General features: G+C 44.8%; 1 protein-coding gene across 2 annotated transcripts; it reads left to right on the top strand.

The window, feature by feature from the left end:
* Positions 1-1,309: 1,309 nt before the first annotated feature.
* On the top strand, positions 1,310-19,961 carry Ppp1r36 (protein phosphatase 1 regulatory subunit 36). Of its 2 annotated transcripts, XM_087911742.1 has the most exons (11): positions 1,310-1,443; positions 2,970-3,034; positions 7,800-7,886; positions 9,111-9,208; positions 9,307-9,373; positions 10,144-10,242; positions 16,537-16,671; positions 17,977-18,019; positions 18,532-18,710; positions 18,926-19,114; positions 19,590-19,961. In XM_087911742.1, exons 1-11 carry the CDS (start codon positions 1,375-1,377, stop codon positions 19,774-19,776), a joined length of 1,218 nt encoding a protein of 405 aa, XP_087767868.1. In that variant the 5' UTR covers positions 1,310-1,374; the 3' UTR covers positions 19,777-19,961. The 2 variants fall into 2 exon arrangements, with proteins under 2 accessions (XP_087767868.1, XP_085553635.1); XM_085697509.2 differs by lacking the exons at positions 1,310-1,443; positions 2,970-3,034 and adding an exon at positions 3,246-3,279.
* Positions 19,962-25,200: the final 5,239 nt, after the last annotated feature.

Below are 25,200 nucleotides of genomic sequence, written 5' to 3'. Positions count from 1 at the left end.
CAGAAGCAGACTCATCAGGCATTTCCAATTGCCAGCCTCTCCATCCAGCGTTGCTCATATCAGAGAGGAAAATAACCCAAGTCTGACTATCAGTTCAACTGTGAAGAGAAGGAACAAGGTTCGTGGCCTGAAGAGAACACAAGCTCACTTGAATATCCACCAACACTGAACAAGTTCCTGCTTTGGTTGTGAGCAACATTGATTTTGAGTACTCTTTAAGGCTAGTGCTTTACACACCGTACTGGCTAGGTTTTAGTTTTCGTTGCTTTGGTTCTTTTCAAGACTGGGTCTCTGTCTGTAACAGAGACTGCTCAGGTTGTCCAGGAACTTGCCTTGTAGACCAGGTTACCAGGTTAGCCTCGAACTCACTGAGATCCACCCGCCTCTGCCGTCTGAGTGCTGGGTGTGTGTGCCACCACTGCCTGGCTTGTCCTGGTTAGTTTTATGTGAACGTGACACAAGCTGGAGTCATCAGAGAAGAGACTCAGTTGAGAAAATGCCTCCGTAAGATTGGGCTGTAGGCAAGCCTGCAGAGCATTTTCTTAATTAGGATTTGATGGAGGAGGACTCAATCCATTGTGAGTGGGGCCATCCCTGGGCTGGTGGCCCTGGGTTCTATAAGAAAGCAGAGTGAGCAAGCCATGAGGCACAAGCCAGTAAGCAGCCCCCCCCGCCCCCCCCCACACCCCCATGGCCTCAGCATCAGTTTCTGCCTCCAGGTTCCAGACGTGCTAGAGTTCCTATCTTGACTTTTCTCTAATTAATCGTGATGTGGAAGTGTAAGATGAATAAACCCTTTTCTCCCCAATTTGCTTTGGTCGTGGCGTTTCATCACAGCAGGCATAACCCTAACTTACACACACACACACACACACACACACACACACACACACACGCAGGCACATGCGGCGACGTTACTCAAAAATTTCTCTAACTTTTGACTTGGATATTTTCAGAAGTACGTTAAAACCAGGTTTCACTAGTTAAAGAAACTATTCAGACTGTTTTATTTCCGTAACCGTAGTCTCTTCCACTAAACTCTCCAAATCAACCCAGGTCCAACAGTGTTTCAATTTCACTGTGCTAGCCATGGCAGTTTGGAACAGGTTTTTACTATAGGACTGTACCCAGTTAATCCAATTAGAGCATGGGGCGATAATTTCATGGGGGCACCGCAGTAAGCGTCAAGTCCTGGCAGGACCCGAGCGGGGTGGGGGGGGGGAGGGATGGGGGGAGGGGGGAGGGGGATGGTGGGAGAGCTTCCGAGGTCCTCCGTCCGGCGGAAGCCCCGCCCCTCGGGTGCCAGCCGGGCCGCGGCGTGTCCGTATCCCAGGCGACCGCAGGCGACCGTGGTGTGATGCTCAGGGTGAGACCATGCTCTCCGTGCCAGAGTTTTACTCTAAGAGGAGGCAGTTCGACGGGCAATCCTCCACCCGACTGGACGTAAGTGCAGCCTGGTCGCACTTTCTTGGGGCCGGTGACAGGAAGGCAGTGCTGACCGGGACCTGTTACACCGTCAGCCGGTGTAGTAGGCACCGTGGGAGCCCAGCGGGATTCAATGGGGAGGCCGGAGCGGCGCTTTTCTTGGTCCTGTGCTCTGCGCTCGGGCTCGTCCACAGGCGGATCGTCGCCTTCGTCTTGTGCCCACGGTTCTCAAGAATAGTGGGGCATATTTGCTTCCAGATACAGAAACAGAGAGGTGTGTTGTCGGAATTGAATTCTGTCTGGCCGCCCACGCAGATGTGTAGAGAATGATGAAAGCCCACTCCTCTCTATTACGTTGTGAGATAGGTAGTCCTACTGCAGGAGAAGCAGGCCTGCTCTGGACTCAGGGAGGGAAAAGACTGGTTGTTTGTCCCCAACTACTGTGTGAAAGTCTGTCCTTGTAGGTCAGGGACAACTTTAGAGCCTATTCTCCCCCCCACCCCCGTTTTCTCCCCGTCACCCCCGCCCCACGACAATTTCTCTGTGTAGCCCTAGCTGTCCTGGAACTCACGCTGTAGACCAGGTTGGCCTCGAATTCAGAGATCCTCCTGCCTGTGCATCCCAAGTACTAGGATTAAAGGTGTGCACCACAACCGCAGCCTGGTTGCCTTTTTTTTTTTTAAATGGGAATTTAACTTAAAGGTATAAATTAAAGGTTGCTGTATGGCGTCCTCTGAATAGCTGTGACTAGCCTTGAGCTAAATTGCTTTCCCGTTTCCCCTTCCTATCTTCCCCATCCCTGTTCCCCTACTTTCATTTTTTTCATCCTCACTCTCTTTCCTTCCTTCATCCTTGCTCCCTTTCCTTATTGAAACGAAAAGGACGAAATTAAGTCAAAACACAAAATAATGAAGGGATGACTCAGCACTGGCTGCTTTTCCAAAAGAACCAGGTTCAATCCCCAGCACCGACAAATCGGCTCATGACCTTGGCAACTCCAGGAGATCTGATGCCCTCTCATGACCTCTTCCAGCATCACACACAGGTGGTATGCACATAAACGCATAAGCAAAACACCCATACACACAAAATAAAACAAAGGCTGGATTTAGTTGGTTGAGAGCTTCCCTAGTGTACACCCACCTCTGTTTTGGATACAAATGTCCCAGCATCACATAAAACAGGTATTATAGCACATGTCTGTAATCCCAGTGTAGAGGTAGAGACAGGGATCAGAAGCTCAAGGTTCACCTGGTCGTGGAGGTTCGGGCCATTAATCCTAGCAAAGACAGGTAGTTCTGTAAGTTCGAAGACTGCCTGGTCTACACATCGAGTTCCTGGACAGCCAGAGCTGTTACACCGAAAAATCATGTCTGGGGGAAAAAAAAAGAAAAGAAACTCAAGTTCATCTTCAATTACATAATGACATTAATTCTGTAGAATTTACAAACAAGGGACTAGCAGAAAATAGTGAAGGTTTATGGGAACATGTGGATTGTAAAGTGAATTTCAGTTATATTTGATGCAATCATTTCATTTTACAGCAATGTGGATTACGATTAGGAATGTGGTACTGGAAAGATGAAACCAAAACTCTGGAATTTAGAAGGTAAAGTTTAACAAAAAAAATTTAAGGAATTTTTATGTCAATTACATATGCTGGGGGGGCGATAATAAGTCATACAGAGAAATCTAAAAACTAAAATTAAATCCCACTATCTGAAAATGATTTTACTGAATAACCTTTAATGACTTTGTCTTCTTTTTCTTTCTTTTCTTTTTCTTTTGGTGTGTGTAGCCCTGGCTGTCTTGGAACTCACAGAAATCTGTCTGCCTCAGCCTCTGGGATTAAAGGTATGCGCCACCACCGCCCAACCAACAAAATAAGTATTTAACAAATGTTTATGGAGCATGTCCAGTTAACCAGCTGTTTACTGAGGACCAAATGAAGGGGCAGTGCCGGGGAGGGGTGGTAGACGGTGGCAGAAGTGGGGAGAGTCAGAGTCAGGACTAACTATGCTGATACATGCAGAGCTGGGTGGAAGACATCAAACCAACTGTGTGGATAGAATTGATGGGCTGTAATACCCAAATGTAAAGGAGTGGAAGACATCAAGCAGGTTGTGTGGATAGAATTGACAGGCTGTAATACCCAAATGTGAAGGGAGGAGGAGGAGTTAGCAGCTAGGTTGCTCTCCAGGCAGCTGGGTGGCTAGCATTGCCATTCCCCCACACATGGAGGAAAACAGTGCATGTTTATGGTTGCTATGACAGGTTCCCATGAACACATGTTTTGATGGTGGGCAGATGAGGCTGGAGGTCAAGAAAAGAGTTGGCTAAAACATGTAGTTTGTACTTAAAATTATAGAACTATAAAGGCATTAGAGGTATTGCCAGATAATTCAAATACCACGTTAGAGTGAAAATCAACGTTTCTATTTTATTTTTCTTACACAGTACTGGAGCTTGAGCCCAGGGCTTTGCACATGTCAGCAAGCATCTCCCACTAGGCTACATCCCAGCAAGCATTTACTTTCTATAGGATACATTTATTTCAGCATCTCCGCGTAGCTTGCTGTGTCCAAAGCAGTCATTTCACTCCTGCTTGGTTGTCTCTACTGAGATGTCACAAAGATCCCGACCAGTAGCTCCTGCAGCATCACCCTCAGTGAGTGAGGGCTCAGTGGTGTTGAGAACGCTTGGGGGTTTGACAGGCTAGTGCAGGAGGCCAAATAGTTACAGCACAAGAGGATATAGGCAAACTCTAAAATGCCAGCCCCAATACTGAAGACTAGTTTGACCGTGCTTTCCATGTACTGAATTTCTGTACAAGAGGTTAATTGGCCGTACTTTTCAAACTATGTTTTAGTGTTAATCACATAATATTTCAGTTAAAATGACTAGTAAGTTTAAAAGTCAAAGTTTAATAGTTAGGATTACTAATAAGTTTAAAGTAAGGTTTATTTTTTTCATATTCATGAGATATGTTAATAAACTAAAGGTTTGGGGGCTGGAGAGATGGCTCAGTGGTTAAGAGCATTGCCTGCTCTTCCAAAGGTCCTGAGTTCAATTCCTGGCAACCACATGGTGGCTCACAACCATCTGTAATAAGGTCTGGTGCACTCTTCTGGCAGGCAGACATACACACAGACAGAATATTGTATACATAATAAGTAAATAAATATTTAAAAAAATAAATAGGTAAACTAAATGCTTTAAGCTTTACCTTTCTTTTCTTTCTTTTTTTTCTTTTTCAAGACAGGGTTTCTCTGTGTGTAGCCTTGACTTTTCTGGAACTTGTTGTGTAGACTAGGTTGGCCTCAAACTCAGAGATCTACCTGCCTCTGCCTTCTGAGTGCTGGGGTTAAAGTTGTGTACTACCACCGCCTGGCTTAAGTTTTACTTTGAATTACATGTATGTGTGTGAGGTGCCCATGGAGGCCAGATGAGTCCAAGTTTTTATCAGCTTGCTACCAAATTGTTCTGAATATATGGCTGGATTGAACTGCCACGACTTTGGAGAATACTGATTGCTATGGCTTCAAGTGTAGGTTGTGGACCCTGAGACGTGGTTCAGTTGGTAGAGTGCTCGCCTCATGTACGCAAATCCTTGGGTTCATTCTCCAGTATACAACTGGGTAGAGTGGTAGATGTCAGTAAACCCAGCTCTGAGGAGAAAGAAGTAGGAAGGAGTTCTGGTGTAGTGATCAAATCTGGTAACCCCGTCTCAAAATGCGAACAACAAAAAAACAAGATGGAAGGGAGAAGTGATTCCCAAAAGTTGTCCTCCGACCTCACACATGTGCCATGTCATGTGTGTGCCCACACACACACACACGCACAAATAGAAGTAAAAAATATTGAAAGATGAAGGTAGATTATGTGATATAATAAGGCCAAGAAAGTCCATTTACAAACATGTAAATTCAGAATAATTTTTTAAAGAATTGGGTTATTATTTTAGAACACAAAAGTTATGATGCTAAAATCCAAAATAGAGGCTTGCCTTATAGGAGAGACTAACCAGTGACAGGTGAGGGGGGGTGCAGGAGCTTCTGGAGATGCTGGCAACGGCTGACATGCTGTTTCTTGGGTATGGACATGTTAAAACTTCATCAGACTGTATCCTTAGCACTGATACGTGCAGTGTAAGTGATGCCAGTCTAACGAGTGACCCCCACTCCCAGTCCTCAGGCTGTGTAGAATCTGCACACTGGCGGATAGCTGGGGACCGGGACGGTTGAGAGCTACCATGAAGACGAACATGGTAACCCTATATGCCTTCTACTGTACCCTCAGGCTTTTAAAGCCAACCCCAAGTGTCACTTAATTTGATCTATAAATATTTCAGTATGTGCTTCAAAACTATAAGCATTTTCATAGAAAACCTACTAAGTTACTATTTACATGCCAAAATAAAGCCTTAATGTCAAATATTCAGTTATCATTCAGCAGACTCCTCGTGTCTCATACATTTTATTTTGCTTCAATTAGAATTCAAATAAGGCTCACACATTACAATTGATCAATTCATCTTTCTGTTAGTGTGCACATTAAGAGTTTTCAGTAAACTTCCCCACATGGTTCTCAAAAGAAAGCATGACCTTTAAGCCTATTATTTAAAGACAACCCTTTAAAAAAGTTATTTTTACCTAAATGTATGTCTGTGCCCTGCATATGTGCCTGTTGCCCACAGAGGCCAGAAGCGGGCATCGGATCCCCGGTAACTACTTGCAGATGGTTGTGAGCCACCATGTGGGTGCTAGAAAGTGAACCTGGGTCCTCTGGAAGAGCAGCCAGGCTGCTCTGTAGACCAGGCTGGCCTTGAACTCACAGAGATCCTCCTTCCTTTGCCTCCCCAGTGCTGGGATTAAAGGAGTGTGCCACCACTGTCCAGATGACCAATTTTATAAACTCCCATTACTTCGTTTTCAAATCCCACAAGAATTTTTTTGAGAAAATCTTCACTATGGCAGTGATAAAGTTAGCTTGGTACTTTCTTCTAGGTTTGCCAACTTCCTGGCAATAGTCATGTTGTAATAAAACGTTAGCTCCTAAAGGCTGGAGAGATGGCTCAGTGGTTAAGAGCATTGCCTGCTCTTCCAAAGGTCCTGAGTTCAATTCCCAGCAACCACACTGTGGCTCACGACCATCTCTGATGAGGTCTGGTACCCTCTTCTGGCCTGCAGACATACACACAGACAGAATATTGTATACATAATAGATAAGAAAATCTTTTAAAAATAAAAGAAAGATGGTCTCCATTTTTAGAGAATGACTTGGGAGGAAGTGCTGCTACGTGCCCAAGTTTAATAGTCAGATATATAACTTTGGGTGGAGGTGAAGCTTCTGATTGGGTGAGAAAAGTAAGTTGTAACCTACAGTAAACTACCAAACTGTTGTATTTGACATTGTGTTCCCATGAGTCTACATGTTGGCTCTACTCAAATACCATCTTCTTTCTGTCATGACCTTGGGGTCATGGGAGTTCCTAGCATCCAGTAGGGCCTCACTATGTATTTGTTTACCATGGTCTGTTGTTTGTTAGATTTACTAATCTCTTAGAACTCCCGTATTATGTGGTTAGGGGAACTTGTCACTAGGGAAGAGGTTTTATTGAGTTCTAAGACTACCTTACCTTGGCAGACTGAAGCCCAGCCAATGAGGGCACTAGAGGACAGGACCACACCTCACTGAGACTGCTTAGCTCTGCACGTCCTTGGCCTTCTATTCAAATTGTGGTTTCCCTTCAGGACTCTGCCCTGGATCTCTTTGTCCCTCTTCTCATGTGATCTCTCTCTCTCTCTCTCTCTCTCTCTCTCTCTCTCTCTCTCTCTCTCTCTCACACACACACACACACACACACACACACACACACCACATACATTCAAATGCTGAAACCTTCCAGAGCAGTGACCCCGAGATGGCTGCTTGGGAGACAGAACTGCCCAGTGTCTAGAGGACATGGCACCTGCTCTGGCTTTACCAGTTGCTATGTAATCTCTTAGCTTCACTTCTTCTCAGGTGGGAAAACGATGGCAATAATGCTTTTCTCATAACGTTGTAGTGAGAACGAGATGGTGCTTAGAAGTACCTGGCCTGCCACAGGTACCCAATAAACTCAGAAAGCCTTCCACACTTACGTGCTTCCTCTTTGTCACAGTACGTTCAGACAGCAATGCTTTGTGCGTGGTGACTTTCTAAAGCTGCCTGTGCGTCAGAGAAGCTGATCCTCCTCTTGATCGGGGGTCTGTGTGGACATACATCCTGAGTTGAGCACTGCTAATATATGCCAATCTTCAGACTGCGTGGGCTGTGGCGCCACAGGATCCTGGGAGAAGGTCGAGTCCCTAATCAAGCCCTTCTCGTTGCAGTTTCACGCCTGCAGTAGAGCTCAAGGAGAGAGGCAAGAAAGGGAAGGCGGTTCACTTCGCTGAGATGGACGGTCCGGCTTCAGAAAGGTGGCTCCATCTCACCCACGCCGTCTCTCCACAGACTGGCTTGTCTTTACAAACACAGAGAGATACCAGTCCTCTTTTCCTAGGTTGCCGTGCCAATATCCATCAAGGGAAACACAGGCAGTATCTCAACTACAGCAGGAGTTCCAAACAGCCACTAAATGTTTATTCCTCTGAAAATGTGTCTGCTAGTACATTTCAAGCTTGTTACAACTTTTATTAATCTGAAAATACTAGCAACATAAGATTTCATTCATATCCATTCATCCATCCATCCATCCATCCATAGTGCTGGGGATAAAAGCCTCACACACTCTAGCAAACATCCTATCACTGAACCACATCCTCAGTCCATTAAGTCATTTAAGTGATTTGAAAGCTGATCAGTAGTGGCATATGCCTTCAATCCTAGCACTCAGGAGGTAGAGGTAGGGAGACCTTGAAGGGCAGCCTGGTTCACCAAGTGAGTTCCAGAACAGCCAGAGCTACACAGAGAAACCTATCTTGAAGGAAAAACAAACAAATGAACAAAACAACAACAACAACAAAAATGATCTATTTGAATTTATACTTTCTATCAGTATGTATGCTTCTACACCTATAGTAAAACAATGTTCAAAAGTGCATTGTGGGGGCTGGAGAGATGGCTCAGAGGGTAAGAGCATTGCCTGCTCTTCCAAAGGTCCTGAGTTCAATTCCCAGCAACCACATGGTGGCTCACAACCATCTGCAATGAGGTCTGGTGCCCCCTTCTGGCCTTCAGGCATACACACAGACAGAATATTGTATACATAATAAATAAATATTTTTTTTAAAAAGTGCATTGTGAAATAATACTGCATTAAATGGAATCCACGCATGACACTCCAGCTTTCATTACTTTTCAAGCAAATTCCTCGTGCATCCCTGGATATACTAGATACAGCTAAATCTTTTCAAATACTCTTGGAAGGATAGAGCAGCGACTTAGAGGTTGAGAGCACTGGCCGCTCCTCCTCTAAGATCTGACACAGATTTGACTCTCAGAACCAACAGGGTGGCTCACAAGTGACTGTAATTCTACTTGGGAGGTCCATCATCCTCTTCGGGCCTCCTTGCACACCGTACAAATGTGGTGCACAGACAGACATCCCAGCAGGCAAAACACCCCATACAAATAAAACAAAAACACATCTTAAAAACAACAGCAGCAAAATCACCAGCTGAGATTATTCTATTTCCAAACAGGTTGTCAGATAAAAGGTTTGCCTCAAGGGACGAAAAGTCAGCGAAAGCCCTGGAGAAACGATATCAGCAGGGCAACATCACGCTGGATGACGTCAAGTGTGAGCTGCTTTCTTCCTCCCGCTTGACTTGACGCAGTAGCTTCCAGCCTCCGCCGCTCTCGGCCTCTGTTTAACTAACTGCCTTCTTCTCTCTGCAGTTGTTGCATTGCTTTCCCTCCAAGACACTGAAATGCAGCGGATCTGTTCTTTTACAACGTTTATGAGGTAAAGCTGGGACAACATACATCTCTCCCCTTCCTCTCCCAAGCGGAAATAAGTGAAACAGGCCTAATAAGTGCGAACAGGTCTGATTCTTACCGGAAGAGCACATGGCGCCTCTGCAAGCCATCCTCTCACAGACTAGACTAGAGAGTGTAGGAGAGATACCTGAGGTCAGGGTCCCACGTCACAGGGGCTCCAAAATCCTAGAGCAAGGGATAAGAGCAAATTGATATGGACGGCAGGTATTCACAAGCGGCCCCTTCTGGAGCAAGACATTTGCAAAAGAACGGGAGAAGAGAACGTTGGCTTAGTGTATTTCTGTGCTTTTGCTTGTGTTTTGAGATAGGACTATGCTGTGGAGAAGCGTTCTCTGTCAGTTATGTTTAGCAGCCCGGGCTGGCTTGGAGCTTGCAATCCTCCTGAATGCAGGGGGAGGGGCCCACTGTGAACCACCCCGCCCAGCTTGTATATTTTACAAACAATGCAAATATATTACGTACGGAGCAAATACTTGTGAAGTGAAAAAGTTATTAATTAATAATACATTAGTAGTTTAACATCAGATTTCCCAGAAATAAGTGTTTTTCAGATGCTTTTTACATCTTCATCACAATGGGGAGAATTTTAGATAGTAAGTTTATTGTGTGATAGGTTTGGATCCATGTATTTCTATTTATTCTTACACCGTGTTCCCATTGTTTTTCACAAGAAACTTAATGTTTACAATCAGGAGTGTTGATTTCTTTTCTTCTTTTATCTTAATTTCCCTGTAGAAATAAGAACCTTGACAGCTTCCTTATGGCGCTTTTGTACTATCTGTCTTATTACTTGGAGAAACTCTCAATGGAAAAGAAACCCCAAAGCTACATGGTGTGAGTAAGACTTTAGAATATGCCGGAGAGTTCTTATTGTTGGCAGTGTTACCTAGGTTGCAGGGCGATGGCATCTCTTAAATCTTCCTGATCTAGGAAAACATTTTTTTTCATGGGAGGATCTGCTCTGTTTTAAAGCTCACTGAGAATTCACACAGGACTTCTCATAATGAAACATTTCCAACAAGCACAGATCGGCACTGCTCTATGATGAGACATACTGAAAGCCGTATTTGTAATTTAAATTTTTTGCAGAGTGGTAGTGGCCACACGCCTTTAACAACTCCCTCCCCATTCCCCCTTCCCCCCCCCACACACACACTCAGGAGACAGAGGCGGGTGGGTCTATGTGAGTTCAAGGCCAACCTGGTCTATGTAAGCAAGTTCCAGGACAGTCAGAGCTATTACACAGAGAAGTTCTATCTCAAAACAAACAAATAAACAAACAAATCCAAAAACAACCAACCAATCAACCAACCAAGCAAACAAAAAGTGCAGTTAGGAGCACTGGCTTCTTTCCCAGAGAACTCAAGTTCAGTTTCCAGCATCAGTATAACAATCAGCTCATATTTGTCTATAACTCCAGCTCCAGGGGATCTGACCCGCTCCCACAGACATACATTCAGGCAAAACATCAATGCACATGAAATAAAATAAAGAAATAAATAAGATATATTTTAAAAATTAAATATACATGTGAAAGGTGACATGAATTTAAATCATTATTTTATCTAACGTAGTGACTTAAAAATATTATAATAATATCCGGGCAGTGGTGGTGCATGCCTTTAATCCCAGCACTCAGGAGGCAGAAGCAGGCAGATCTCTGTGAGATGAGGTCACAGAGCTGGTGCCAGGACCACTAAAGGTATTACACAGAGAAACTCTGTTCTGAAAAACAAAAACAAAACAAAACGAACAAATAAAAAATTACAATGATAGTATGTACTCAATACTAGGATGTGAGTACTTTAAAATAATTCTTTCACTTAAAAATGTGTATTCTTGGGGGGGCTGGAAAGATGGTTCAGTGGTTAAGAACACTGGCTGCTCTTCCCGAGGACCCAGGTTCAATTCCCAGCACCCACATGGCAGCTCACAACTGTCTGAAGCTCCAGTTGCAGGGGATCTGACATCTTCACACCAATGCACATAAAATAAAGTTAAATAAACCATAAAAATATAAGAAATTTGTATACTTTGTGTGTGCTTATATGTTATATGCATGTGTGTGTTATACATGCGTGTGTATGTTATATGCATGTGTGTGCATGTGGGAGCCTAAGGTCTAGTCAGTATCTCCCTTCATCACTTTCTACCTCGTGTTTTGAGACAGGGCTTCTCAACTATTTGGAACTTGTTGTTTTTCAGCCAGAGCATCTGGGAATTTGCCTATCTCATTTCTCCTCAGAGTGGAGGTCACCAGTGCCTGCCACCATGCCAAGTCTTCACTTGGGTGCTAGGGATCTAAACTTGGAGCCTTAGGTCTGAACAGCAACCATGTTACCTACTGAACCATCTGCCCAGCTCCTTGAGATGTTATTGTTGGGATTGCTTTTGCTTTTCCTATAGTCTTCAGAATCTGGTGTCTCTTATGTTTGTAGTACCTCAGTTCAGATGAACCACTCGAAGTTGGTTATAGCTCGTAACGTCAGCACTGGCCATGCAGAGCTCTGTCCTCCAGCCCCACCTCTCTCTTCTCATGTTTTTTGTTTTTGTTTTTAGAGACAGGGTTCTCTGTGTAACCATCCTAGCTGTCCTGGAACTCACTCTGCAGACCAGGCTGGCTTCAAACTCACAGAGATCCACCTGCCTCTGCCTCTGCCTCCTGAACACTGGGATAAAAGTGTGGATCACCACCATCCAGCTATCCTCATGGCTTTTATGCTTACAAAATTCTTGCTAAAAGGTTTGTAAGCATCTAATAACAAAAGGCAAGGTGTTTTAAAAAGTAGATTTGGCTGAAAATACAACATTCTCCATCAAAGAAAAATCGACGCAGTTTCTTAACCTGTCTGTAGAAAACTTGACTACGCTGTTAGGCAGTGGCAGCCTAGAGATAAATACCAGAGCCAAAATCTGGGAGCTTGGAGTTCAGAACACAAAGCCTCTCAGCCTTGGCGACCTTTCACAATTTGTGGAACTTTCCAAGTGCCCAGGCCGTGTCCGCCACCCTCCACCCCGGACGTGTGGAACCAGCTCAATGATTTAGCTGTTAGGAATTCTGTGTAGAGCCATTAATTTGTTGCTACAGAATGTTTTTAAATATAAAACTTTCGTATTTGAAAGCAGTTGGAGAAACATTTTGTGAACTGATCGATGTCCCTGAGTAGCAGTTTTGTAAGGAACCAGATAAATCCTTCAGACACTGCTGTGCCTGTAACGCCACCATGATACGTACCGGAGTGTTATTTCAGGGTGGCATTTCACAGCAGGGCAGCCAGAGCGTGAAGCGTTTCCATGGCAGCGTCAAAAACCAAAGCCAACCGCGGCTTTCAAGGCTCAAGGAGGCTCCCATTCCCAAACTGAACTCAGGAGGCTTTTGTGGCTCTTTGGCTTGTTATGTTCTTCTGATTTCTTCTAATTCTGAGGCCTATTACTAATCCAGCAGGGACATTTGTTTTATATATTAGCTTGTAAGTAACAGAGAAGAAAGGTCTCCTGGTAAGTTTTTCCGTGTACTGAAACTATTTAGAACACAGTGGTATAGGAAAACACACCAACCCAAATCTTAAATTGTGGGTTCTAAAAATCATGGTCATCTTTCATTTTTTATGTGTCCAGTAGTCAGTTTGGTTTACTTCTTTATAACAGAGTTAAATATAGATTGTGTTGGGGTGTATGCATAGAGGAAGATATTTGATTCCAGCCGCACAAAGTTCATCAGTGTCAATCCCTTGAATCCCAACTGGCTGTATGAGTGATATTCCTTTCATCCCTTTTGTTTATTTATTTTGAAAAGTCCCTGTTTCTTTGATTGATCAATAATAATTGTAGACTGGGCATGGTGGTGCATGCCTTTGATCCCAGCACTTGGGAGACATTGGCCAGTGGATCTCAATGAGTTTGAGGCCAGCTTCATCTACATAGTATGTTCCGGGCCAACCAGCGCTACATAGTTAGATACCCTGTCTCAATAAATAATAATGACAACAACAATAATACATAATTTTGCATTGAATTTTTTAAAGTTTTTTTTTTTTGAGACAGTCTTATTTAGCCCGGGATGACCTTGAAATCATAATGTATCTGAGGTTGATCTTGAATTCCTGATCCTCCTGCCTCAACTTCCCAAGTGCTCAGATTATGGACAAATGCTACAATACTCTGCTCAGAATTGAATATCTTCATTCTTAGAATTTCTCTATCTGATTTTGAATAATGTTTTTTAAAAAGAATTTCCAAGAGAGATCTTATGGGACTGAAACTTATAATCACTACCATGTCTCTTTAAATTCTTTTCAAATGTTTTTTTTCCATAGGACTCAGCCAATTTTATGATAGCAACAATATATGTAATATATCACTCTCAATTAAATTGTCAGCTGCAGTTTTAATTTTTGGTGATGTTAGGAATTAAATCCAAGGTCCTGCATGTGAGCCACGTCCCTATCCCTTCATTTGCCATTTGGTGGCAAATGAAGACTTTGAAGGCTGTTGGTTGTGCCGGTGATGGTGGTGCAGTGGCGCACGCCTTCTATCCCAGTACTCAGGAGGCAGAGACAGCCAGATCTCTGTGAATCTGAGCCCAGTCGGATCAAATTCAACAGAGCTCCAGGACAGGCTCCAAAGCTACAGAGAAACCCTGTCTCGGGGAGTGGGGGGTGGGAGGAAGACTGTCAATTCAGATGAACCACTAACTCTGTGTGCAAACTGCTTAAGTGTTGGGGATAAAACTTAGTAGAACACTTGCCTAACATACACAAAGCCCTGGGTTTGATTAAACCTGGTGTGGTGCTTGGGAGGTAGAGGCAGAAAGACCAGAGGTTCACATTCTCAGCTCCACAGTGAGCTCAAGTCCAGCCTGGATTACGTGATACTCAGTCCCCCCTCCCCTCCCCCCACAAACCCCTGAGGCAATGTCGCAGAAGTGAAAACACCAAAATGTCGAGAGGAAGGACTCAGGCACAGAGCATTGGTACGGGTGGACCAGCACCGCCTAGAAGTTTGTACGGAGATTATTTTTCTTAAGCTTTGGTTACATAGCTTACCCTCCTCTTTCCACTTCAACAGGGCTTTAAAACCATGTATTGGTTTTAACTGTGTGTAGCTGTGCGTGTCTGCATGTCAGTATGCGCATGTGAGAGCAGGCATTCTGGGAGAGCAGAGGAGTCGGGTTGTCTGGAGTTATAGGTCAGGGGCCATGTGGCTGCGGGGAACTAAACTTAGGTCCTTGGGCAGAGCAGTGTGCTCTTAACTGCTGAGTCATCCCTCCAGCCATAGCTTCTTTTTAATTTTTGTTAATTTTTTTAAAATTACATTTTATTTATTTATTTATTGTGTGTGTGTGTGTGTGTGTGTGTGTGTGTGTGTGTGTGTGTATAAAGGTTAGAGGACAATTTGCCGGAATCTGTTCTCCCACCACGTAGATCCCAGGAATTGAACTAACGTCATCAGGTTTCATGGCAAGCACCCGTTTCTGCTGAGCCGTTTTGAAAGTCCAACACGCAGGGTCCTTATGTACATCCCTAAGTGAGTCCCCAGCCTCATATTCAATGGGAATGATTATGTTAATTTTCCTGGACTCTCTCCAGAATCTGGAGATGGAGTCACATCGGGACTCTGTATCTGGAGCAAGTACTCAGGATAGTTCTCCTTTATAATTGAATGAAACCTGAGAGCCACTGTCCAGATGTTGGAGAGCATCCCTTGACGACTGTTTGGCTGGGTTTTTATAGCAAAAGGAAAGGATTAGCTAGTGGCACCTCCGGCAAAGGAAGGTGAGGGCTGTCTGAAGGGGACCGGCAGGCGGCACTGGTATGTAGCCTGCAGCCTGCATTTAGAGGATGTGTTTGGACTGTACACCATCTGGGATCTTAATTCTCTACCAGTCCTGGCTGTCCTGGAACTTCCTCTATAGACCAGACTGGCCTCGAACTCACTTCTTGCTTTTCAAAGGGTCTTAAACTTGCCCCTCTCCACTCACAGCAGGTCTTCATTTAGGTTTTTGGTTTGTTTTGTTCTTTGTTTTTTTGTTTTTCTAGATAGGGTTTCTCTGTGTAGCCTAGATCTCCCTCTGTAGACCAGGCTGATCTTGAACTCTCAGTAATTCGCCTGCCTCTGCCTTCTGAGTGCTGGGATTCAAGGCGTGCGTCACCTCCACCCAGATTCACTTCAGATCCATCACTATTGAGAGCGCATTTCTCTCACCTTCCAGTGACCATTGGCAGTATTGTCAACAGCACTTTTTTCTGCCATGCTGTACCGCAAACACTTAAAATCAGACTTCAGACCAGCTGTAACCGAAGAACAAGTGGCTTTTGCAAAGTTCCTTTGCAATTCAATCAGAACTGGGCTGTGTTTTTATAGGGAAGTGACGTTCTCACACTCTATGCCAAAATCCACTGAGTGGTGGCCAGGGAATGGTTCCCTACCAAACAGAGCTGAGCTCAGAACAGGGAGCAGCTTGCATTCAGACACAGAATGCCTGAACTTAACAGCAACACCAGGGCCTCGGGGAAAACCACGGTGGCAGGATCTCCACAAGTGTTTTAGCAACAGCAGGGACGAGAGCAGGCAGCCACACAGCAACCAGGGCCGATAACTTGTTACTGGGGTGTTCTATAGAGATTAGGATGTGCTGGAAATATAGTTGGAGATTATAAAGAACATCAAGTATAAGGGATCTGTACAGTGACATTGACCCTAAGCTTGAGATGCTAACTCCAGTGACTAAGAGACTTTGAGGGGCTGGAGAGATGGCTTGGATGTTAAGAGCACTGGCTGCTTTTCCAGAGGTCCAGAGTTCAGATCCAGCCCCCACATGGTGACTCCCAACCATCCGTAACTCCTGTTCTAGCGCCCTCTTCTGCTTGTGTGGGCACCAGGCACCTACACAGTGCACGTAACATACATGCGGGCAAAACATGCAAATAAAATAAAAGCGAATCTGTCTTTTTCAAAAGAGAGAGATTTTAAGGAGTTTCCCAATGCCAAAACTCAAGGAAGTCAAATTGGTGAGCGAAGTTTGTTGATTAACTATTTCTTCTGAAATAGCCTCTAATTCTGATTTCTTACTCATTAACATAGACTTACACCAGAATTAATCCACCTTGTCTCTTTCTCTGCCCCCAGAGGCCTGGTAGAGAAAAAAGAGATAGAGCTGGTTATGAGCAAGTTAGAAGATGCCCAGAAGTACCTGGCACAGAAGTACTGCATCCTCGTGCTGGGCGTGGGCATGGCGGATAAGCATCACATGAACTGTGGAAAGTACGCATGCGCTTCTGCTGCCCTAGGTCGGCACATCCCTAGTACCTGGTACCCTTGAGAAACTGTTCCCTCTAATCGGGCTCCGGTGAGAATCTGCCCCAAATACCAGTGATAACTCTGTTGAGAGAGCCAAGTAAGTACTGAAGGTATTCCGGCATCTCGGCCGGCATTTTATAGACTCTGCTCTTTCTTGGGACAACATCACTTGTCCTCTTTGTGGAGTCCTGCTCAGCCTGATGACCTGGGCTGCTTGGCTGTCTCAGGAGGAGGCCTAGTGATGGCCAGTGTTGCAGGGGAGATCAGTGTCTGCTTCTCTTAGCAGTGTGAGGACCACCATCGAGACAGCACTGTCTGTGAGAAACTGGTGGGGGTTTTTGTTTTGTTTTGTTTTGATCTCGGGATGACAGTGGCTACATACAGCACCTAAAACTTAAACGGGGCTCGCAACACAGGAAAGTTTGGACTTACAGGATGGGGAGCTTTGGTTGTGGACACTGAAGTGCCTGAGTAATTAGTTTCACAGTGGCCCATGAGCCACATCTTGAGCACAGGAAAAGAACGGAGTATAAGATATCCCTTGTCTTCTGAGGAAGCTCTGTCGATCCAGGTGTCCTGGATGCGTACATTTCCTGTGTGCTTTCTTTGATTTTTTTTTTTTTTTTGGTATACAGTTTCAGTAGCAGCTGGAGGTGTGCTGTTGTGTGTGGGAAATCATTCAACCCACTATTCTTTACTATTCTTTACACATACGCTCTATCCAGTGTATAGCAGACGAGGTGGTGCCAAATATAAGTGCAAAGAAAACAGTATGAGGAGTATGTGGGGTGGGGGCGGCCATCAGTGGAAAGCTGGGAGGTGCCTGGGTAGCACCATGGAAATACAGAGAGAGAACTGAACTTGAATCTCAACATCAGCTTCCTCAGTGTAATGTAGAAATCACAGCGCTGCCTCCCTCACGGGTACAGTAGGAGGATGAAATATAATAACCAATGTGAAGATCTTAGTATGTTCTAGGTCTGTGGTGAGGAAGAGCGTCGTGGCCGGAGGGCATGATAGAAAAAAAAAAAACTGCTATATCCTGGCAGCTAGGAAGTGGACAGAGAGTAAGAACCCAGAGACAGGGCCGCCTGGCAGGGCACATTCCCAGTGACCTACTTCCTCCGACTGGGCCCCACTACCTCCTAATAACCAAACCTATGGCCTCAGGACTTTCCAGGTTCAAATTCTAATAGAGCCACCAGTTATAATCCTACGTTTTGTGTGGGATGAACTTATCACCTACAGCTGTGATTTGTTATATTTTAGGGATAAAGTCTCAGACACACAAAAAGATTGGAAATTCTTTGAGGTAAGCCCCTTGCTTTGGGGACTTTTCGTTTCCTATGAAAACAATAACACACAACAATGACTAGTAGCCATTTGGCAGGCATGTCTTTTTTTTTAACAGACATCCTTTTTAAAAAGGATGACAGGGCTGGAGAGATGGCTCAGCGGTTAAGAGCATTTGCCTGCTCTTCCAAAGGTCCTGAGTTCAATTCCCAGCAACCACATGGTGGCTCACAACCATCTGGCATGAAGCCTGGTGTCCTCTTCTGGCCTGCAGACAGAATACTGTATACATAATAAACAAATAAATAAATATTTTTAAAAAAAGGATGACAACATATTGTTTGTTGTGCCCTAGAATTTTGGCCTGCCTTTGCACCCATAAGTGTGAGTACACAGGTAAATCCACACAGCTTCCAGGGATGTCAAGCTGTTGGGTCATCTGGGTTTGTGTCTACCTAATGATACTACGGGGACTGTGGGAGATTTTCATAGCATTTCCGGGTTTTGTGATTCCGCTGTTTTCTCTTCCAGTCCTTTTATACTTTCTGTACCTGCATAGCTTGGATTGTCTTCCGACGCCAGTACCTGACAGAGATTGAGGAAGAAGTAGGGAGGCTTTTTCGTACCAATATGTTCAACATTCCCCGAAGGAAACGCGAGGATGAAGAATCAGGAGGAGAGAAGAAGCGCATGACGTTGGTACAGTTTCGGTATGACCTCTCGCGTATTTTCTCTGTTTCGTTTTTAAGAGAAGTCTCTCTGTGTAGCTCAGACTGGCCCCAAACTTGTAATTCTAAGTAGCTGGGCTACGAACCTGCCTACGACATCCGACTCAGCTGTGACCATCGGACCTTTCCACTGCTCAAGGACGTTTGTAAGAAGCAGGACAATGTAACTAATGTGACTGTCTCCCTCCCTCTTACAGGAAAATGATGGCAAAACGCCCGGCGATTAAAAAGGCTGTGGACATGCGCTCCCCGGTCTTGTCTACACTGCTGCCATCTCTCAGAGAAAAAGCTCAAAATATCGTTGAAAAAAAGTATATGGCAGGCATCAAACTGCAACCCCGAATGCAGAAGGACACAGCAAGTCTGGAGTCTGTAATCATTCCCGTGTAAGTGGCCCAAGGAAGATCACTGCAGAGTCATGGGCAGTGCCTCCTGGTGGGGCTGGGAGGGCCAGGGGCTCAGTTCCTGAGAAAGCTTCTGTTCCCCTGCCAACCCCTGACTCCCCGACCAGAGCTGCTCCACTGAGGCCCATCTGGGCCTGAAAAAAAAATCACAGAAGCTGTGCTAGACTCTCAATAGTTGTAGCCTGAAGAGTGAGGGCCAGGCTTCTCCGAGCTGAAGGTCTATTCTAAGTATTCATCTTGGGGAGATGTGGGTACAGCCAGGGCAGAACCTTGCGAAGATTCAGTTTCAGGCTAGTATCGTAAGACCACAATGGTGGCACGGAAACAGGTCTGGTTTTTTAAATAAATGTATGTCTTAGCTTTAGTGTGTGTGTGGTTATCACAGAGCTGGGAATCACAGTGTCAAACACAACTGGGAATCACAGTCTATTAACTACGGCAGTAATTCTCTTTACAGAGTTGGCATCTTGGGGGAGCCTCGACATCTGTTCAACCCTCATACTCTCCTCCCCCTTGAATCAGAAGAAAATGGGAAACAGAGTGGAAGAAATTCCTCCATAATAGAGAGGAATAATGCAATGATTGAGGACACGCTGGATTTGGTCATGACAACCCTATCGTCACAAAACACCTTCCCTAAATAATCCAGGGTGTTCCAGTTCTTTATTCAGGTCCCTATATTTGAAGTAAACTACTTTGACTTAACACTTTATATTGGATTAGTATTTGTTGTCATAAAATAGCTGATTAGAATGCTCAAGACTCCTTGGCTCAAGTTGTTCTTTTAATGACTGCTCATTAAAGGATTTTAGAAAAATCTTAAAAAGCACATTTTTCTATTCTTACTCGTTTTCCTTTGTGCGCGTGTGTGGGGGAGCACTTGTGTGTGCAGGTGTATGTGGCACTTGGGTGCTGTGCAGTGGAGGCCAGAGGGTGACCCTGGCTCTTATTCCTTAGATGCCATTCACCTCATTAACATGCTAATATTTTAATTATATATATATATATAAAATTTTAAGTTATTTGCTATGTGTGTGAGAGACAGAGACAGAGACAGCGTATGTGGAGGTCAGAGGCAGCTTTTAGGAGTCAGTGCTTTCCTTCCACTGTGTGTGGGATCTGGGTACTGAGCTCAAGTTGTCAGGATTCTTTCGCAAAGGCCTTTACCTGCGTGAACCCTCTTGCCAGCCTCCACCCCCCTCTTTTTGAGACTAGGAAGTAAAGATCTTTGAGGTCACCTTAGAATGTCAGCTTGTTGTGCTGGCAGAGGAAGCCATGGGCTGGGCGCAGAATCCCCTGCAAATGGCTGAAATGGGTTGCCTTGGCTAGGTTGCAGAGGATAGGCAAGAGCCCCCCTGTGGGAGCCTCTAGAAGCATATAATACATATAGGAATAGTGGTGTCGCACAGTGGGATCATGCACTTTGTGTTTGGCACAGAGGGGTAAGCCAAGTGTCAGTGAGTGAACCTTGGTCTGGTTTTAGATCTTTCCAGAGAGGGATACTGTTTTATGACTCAGAAAGTTACAGCTTTAATGGATGTTCATAGACAGTTGTGTGTGTGTGTGTGTGTGTGTGTGTGTCCATGCTCAGACATGCAAGCACGCACATGTGTGTGCAAGCGTGAAGGCCCGAGGTCAATGTCAGCTGTCTTCCTCCATAGGTCTCTACTTTATTTGAGATAGTGTCCCACTAACCCTGGAGCTCGCCATTTCAGTGAGGCTGCCTGGCCAGCAATCCCCAGTGCTCCTTCCGTCTTCATCTCGATTCCCACCAGTGCTGGCTTCAGGCACAGGCAGCAGCACCCGGCTTCTCCACGGGTGCTGGGAACCAAACTCCAGTCATCATGGCTGCACAGCAGACACTTCGCCCTTTGAACTTGCTTCCAGCTCTTATTAAAGCAGGTGAGTTGTTAAAGCCTACTATATGTATTTTGTCATTGTTGTTTTTTTGTTTGATTTGGTTTTTTTATGTGCATGTGTGTGTATGTGCAGGGGCTGTGGGGGGGCACATATATGTGCATGCACATGGAGGCTGGAGGTGCTATACTTCAGGAGCCACATGCTTTGGTTTTTACTTTGGAGACAGGGTCTTCCACTGGTCTAGAGCTAGCTAAGTAGCCTAGGCTAGTGCCAGTGAGTCCTAGGGATTATGAGCACCAGCCATTTTTATATGCATTCTGGAGATCAAACTCAAGTCCTTGTATGGCAAGTACTTTATTGGCAAAGCCATCATCTCCCCAGCCCCTTAAAGTTTACTAAGTTCCTGAGGATCAAAATATTCAGCAGTTATAAGAATAAAAATGAAAACCTCAAGATTAGAGAAAATATTTATAAAAGAGCTAATAAAGAGTTTATGTGAAAAATATACAAGAACTTAAAACTCAACAATACGAAAACAACCCAATAATGCCCAAAAGATGTGACTAGACACCTTACTAAAGACATGCAAATGACATACATGTGGAGACATGTTCAGCATCACCTGTCATTAATGAATGCAAGTTGAAGCAACCTAATACCACTACTGTAACATGATGGGCTTGCTTGTTGGGGTTTCTGTCCCGCCCAGTACCCCAACAAGCCAGCAAGTCCCAAGGAAAATCACACGCAAGACTCCATAAGGTTATAAACTGATTGGCCCATTAGGTCAGGCTTCTTATTAACTCTTATAACTTATATTAACCCATTATTCTCATCTATGTTAGCCATAATGGCTCCGTACCTTTCTCAGCTGGACATGTTACATGCTGCCTCTTCGGTGGTCTGCGCAGGAGTGGCAGAGGAACTTCCCTGCTTCCCAGAATTCTCCTGTTCCCATTGCTCCACCCCTACTTCCTGTTTGGCTTTCTCGCCTATACTGCCTGCCTGGCCAATCAGCATTTTATTAAAATATGATTGACAGAATACAGACAATTCTCCCGCACCACACTACACTCTTCTTAGAATGTTTAAAATCTAATGTTTAAAATCTAATACGGTAATTCTGAATGCTGATGAAGATGCTAAATGGGTTGCACCTCAGAAAGTAGGCCCACATTTCCCTCCTCGCTTCCTCCCTCCCTCCTTCCCTCCTTCTCTTCCTCCCTTCCACTCTCTCTCCCTTCCTTCCTCCCTTTTCCCTCCTTTCCTCCTTCCCTTTCTCATTTCCTCCCTTCCTCCCTTCTTCCCTTCCTTCCTTCTTTTCTCCCTCCCTTCCTTCCTTTGTTCCAAATCAAGCTGACAAAAACAGTTCCTTCCAAAGCTACCTAAACAGCTGAGCTGAGAGGGCTGGGCCAGTTCATAAAAGCCCTTGCCTTGCAAGCCTGACAACCTGCGCTCCTTCCCTGGAAATCAGTAGAAAACCTAGATGTGACAGTACGCAACTCTAATTGCAGCCTCCTGCAGAAGGCAGGAAGCAGAGACGGGGCCTCAGTCAGAAGTGCACTAGCCAGCTGGTCTTTAATAGACAGGGCAACAGGGTGGGAGGAGGGAAAGGTGTCGTCTGACCCCATGAACATGCTGTGGCACATAAACACAACCATCTCTCACACACACAGCCTTCACACACACACAAATCATCACACACACACTAAAATGTAAATAATTCAAATAAAAACATACCTATCCACACAAAATATTATGTTCATAGTAATTTTATTCCATAATTACTGATAACAAAGCAACTAAGATGGCATTTAATAGGCCAGTTGATAAGTTGTGGTATAACTATACAATAAAGTGTTATTAGGCAATAAGAAGAATGATCTATCAAACTATACAAAGATATAGACTAGGTCGTGGTGGTTCACACTTTTAATTCCAACACTCAGGAGCCTGGTCTACAGAGTGAGGTCTAGGACAGACAGGGCTACACATAGAAACCCTGCCTCAAAAAGAAAGGATAAAAAAAAAAAGAAAGATGCAAGTGAATATGAAGTAGATATTGTGGAATCAGAAAAGCCTATAGACACTATATGTTCCAAGCATATAATATCCAGAACAAAGCAAAAAGAGAGAGATGATAGACAAATCAGCATGAATAGAGAAGTGGTGCTAAGGGCTTAGGCTGAGGAAGGTTGGGTAGGGAGTGATGCGGGAGAATTGTCTGTATTCTGTCAATCATATTTTAATAAAACGCTGATTGGCCAGGCAGGCAGTATAGGTGGGAAAACCAGACAGGAAGTAGAGGTGATGCAATGAGAACAGGAGAATTCTGGGAAGCAGGGAAGTTCCTCTGCCACTCCTGCGCAGACCACCGAAGAGGCAGCATGTAACTTGCCCAGCTGAGAAAGGTATGGGGCCATTATGGCTAACATGGATGAGAATAATGGGTTAATATAAGTTATAAGAGTTAACAGGAAGCCTGACCTAATGGGCCAATCAGTTTGTAACCTTATGGAGTCTTGTGTGTGATTTTCTTTGTTGCTTGCCGGCTGTTGGGGTACTGGGAGGGACAGAAACCCCAACAAGCCGGCCCTCATGTTACAAGGGAGAGCCTGGGGCTTCCTGAGCAGCAAAGCCTCTCAGCAGGACACTGTGGTGATGAGCTCACATGCATCTGCCTTGGTCAGAACCCACAAAACCTTCCAGCACAGGGAGTAGGTGTTAATGGATGAAAGATTCAGGAAACTGCTGGGGAAGTGGCAGAGTTCCAGGACAGGAGACAGAATGCTGTAGCACGAATAATAAAAATCCAGAGACAGATACTGGGGTTCAGGCTGAGAAACAAAGAGGCCAACAACTAGAGAGACTTTTTATCTCTACCAAATCTTCAGACCAAAAGGGTGAGATCCTGTCTCCAGGAATTCTCAGACTCCGCACTCCACTGAGTTCATGTCTTTTCCCCTTTATATTCCTCTCTCCGCCCAGCCATATCGCTCCTGTGTCCACCTCCCTAGAGCTGGGACACTGGGATTAAAGGTGTGAGCCCCCAACATCTGGATCTGTTTCTGGATCAATGTTGTGTAGCCCAGGGTGGCCTTGAACTCACAGAGATCCATCTGCCTCTGTCTCTCCCAAGTCCTGGAATTAAAGGTGAGTGCCACCCTCCCTGGTCTGTATGACTGATTAGCATGGCCGCTTTGCCCTCTGATCTTCAGGCAAGCTTTATTTAGTCAAACACAAATAATATCCCACCATAGAATGTGACAAAAGGATCCACAGAATTAAGGAACTCTGAAACAGTCTCACTGAGATGGTTCATCATCACCGTCAACCCGGTTTAGAATCATGGAAAAACACCTCTGAGTAAGTCTGTGAAGGTGTTTCCAGAAAGGTATAACCGAGAATGGAAGACCAGTCCTGAGTGTGGGCAGCACCATGACCTGGGATGGGGTTCCAGAATCAGTTAAAAAGAGGGGATGGAGAGATGGCCCAGAACTGACACAGCCCCTCACAGTAAGTCCAGGTTCAGGGAACCTGACGACCTCTTCCGGCCCCACAGGGACCAGGCAAATGCATGATACATAGGCATGCGTGTAGGAAAAACACTCAGACATATAAAATAAATCAAAATAAATGAGAATTGAGCACCAGAATTCTCTTTCAGTTTCCTGACTGCACGTGTCATGTGACCAGTTGCCTCCTGCTCCTACTATCTAGTGCCTTCTCCACCAAGATACTCCATCAATGGTGCGGGAGAATTGTCTGTATTCTGTCAATCATGTTTTGAATAAACGCTGATTGGCCTGGCAGGAGGTGTAGGTGGGAAAACCAGACAGGAAGTGGAAATGATGCAAGGAGAGCAGGAGAATTCTGGAAAGGAGGAAGTTGATTCCTGCCACTCCTGCCCAGACTACCGAAGCAGCAGGATGTAAGCTGCCCTACTGAAAAGGGTACTGAACCACATGGCTAAAATAGATCAGAATAATGGGTTAATCAAGATGTGAGAGTTCGCTAATAAGTAGCCTGACCTAACGGGCCAATCAGTTTTATAATTTATAGAGATCTCAGTGTGATTTTTCTCTGGGACTAAATAGCTTGGGGGCCGGGCGGGACAGAAAACCCCAACAAACAAGCAGCCCCCGCCCCATGCTACACATCAAGATGCTCTAAGCAAGTGCTTTTCAACCTTCCTAATGCTGTGACCC

The sequence above is a fragment of the Myodes glareolus genome, chromosome 11 (genome assembly GCF_982192425.1).
Source record: "Myodes glareolus chromosome 11, mMyoGla1.1, whole genome shotgun sequence".
NCBI lineage: Eukaryota > Metazoa > Chordata > Mammalia > Rodentia > Cricetidae > Myodes > Myodes glareolus.
The sequence above is the reverse complement of the archived record's forward strand: the minus strand, read 5'-3'. Positions and strand labels throughout refer to the sequence as shown.

Bases quoted from the DNA above. Each gene is read 5' to 3' on its own strand.
- Ppp1r36 (XM_087911742.1), top strand. From the start codon at position 1,375: ATGCTCTCCGTGCCAGAGTTTTACTCTAAGAGGAGGCAGTTCGACGGG. The intron at 7,887-9,110 runs GTGGCTCCATCT...ATTTCCAAACAG, and splicing joins GACGGTCCGGCTTCAGAAAG to GTTGTCAGATAAAAGGTTTG. The intron at 18,020-18,531 runs GTAAGCCCCTTG...TTTCTCTTCCAG, and splicing joins AAGATTGGAAATTCTTTGAG to TCCTTTTATACTTTCTGTAC.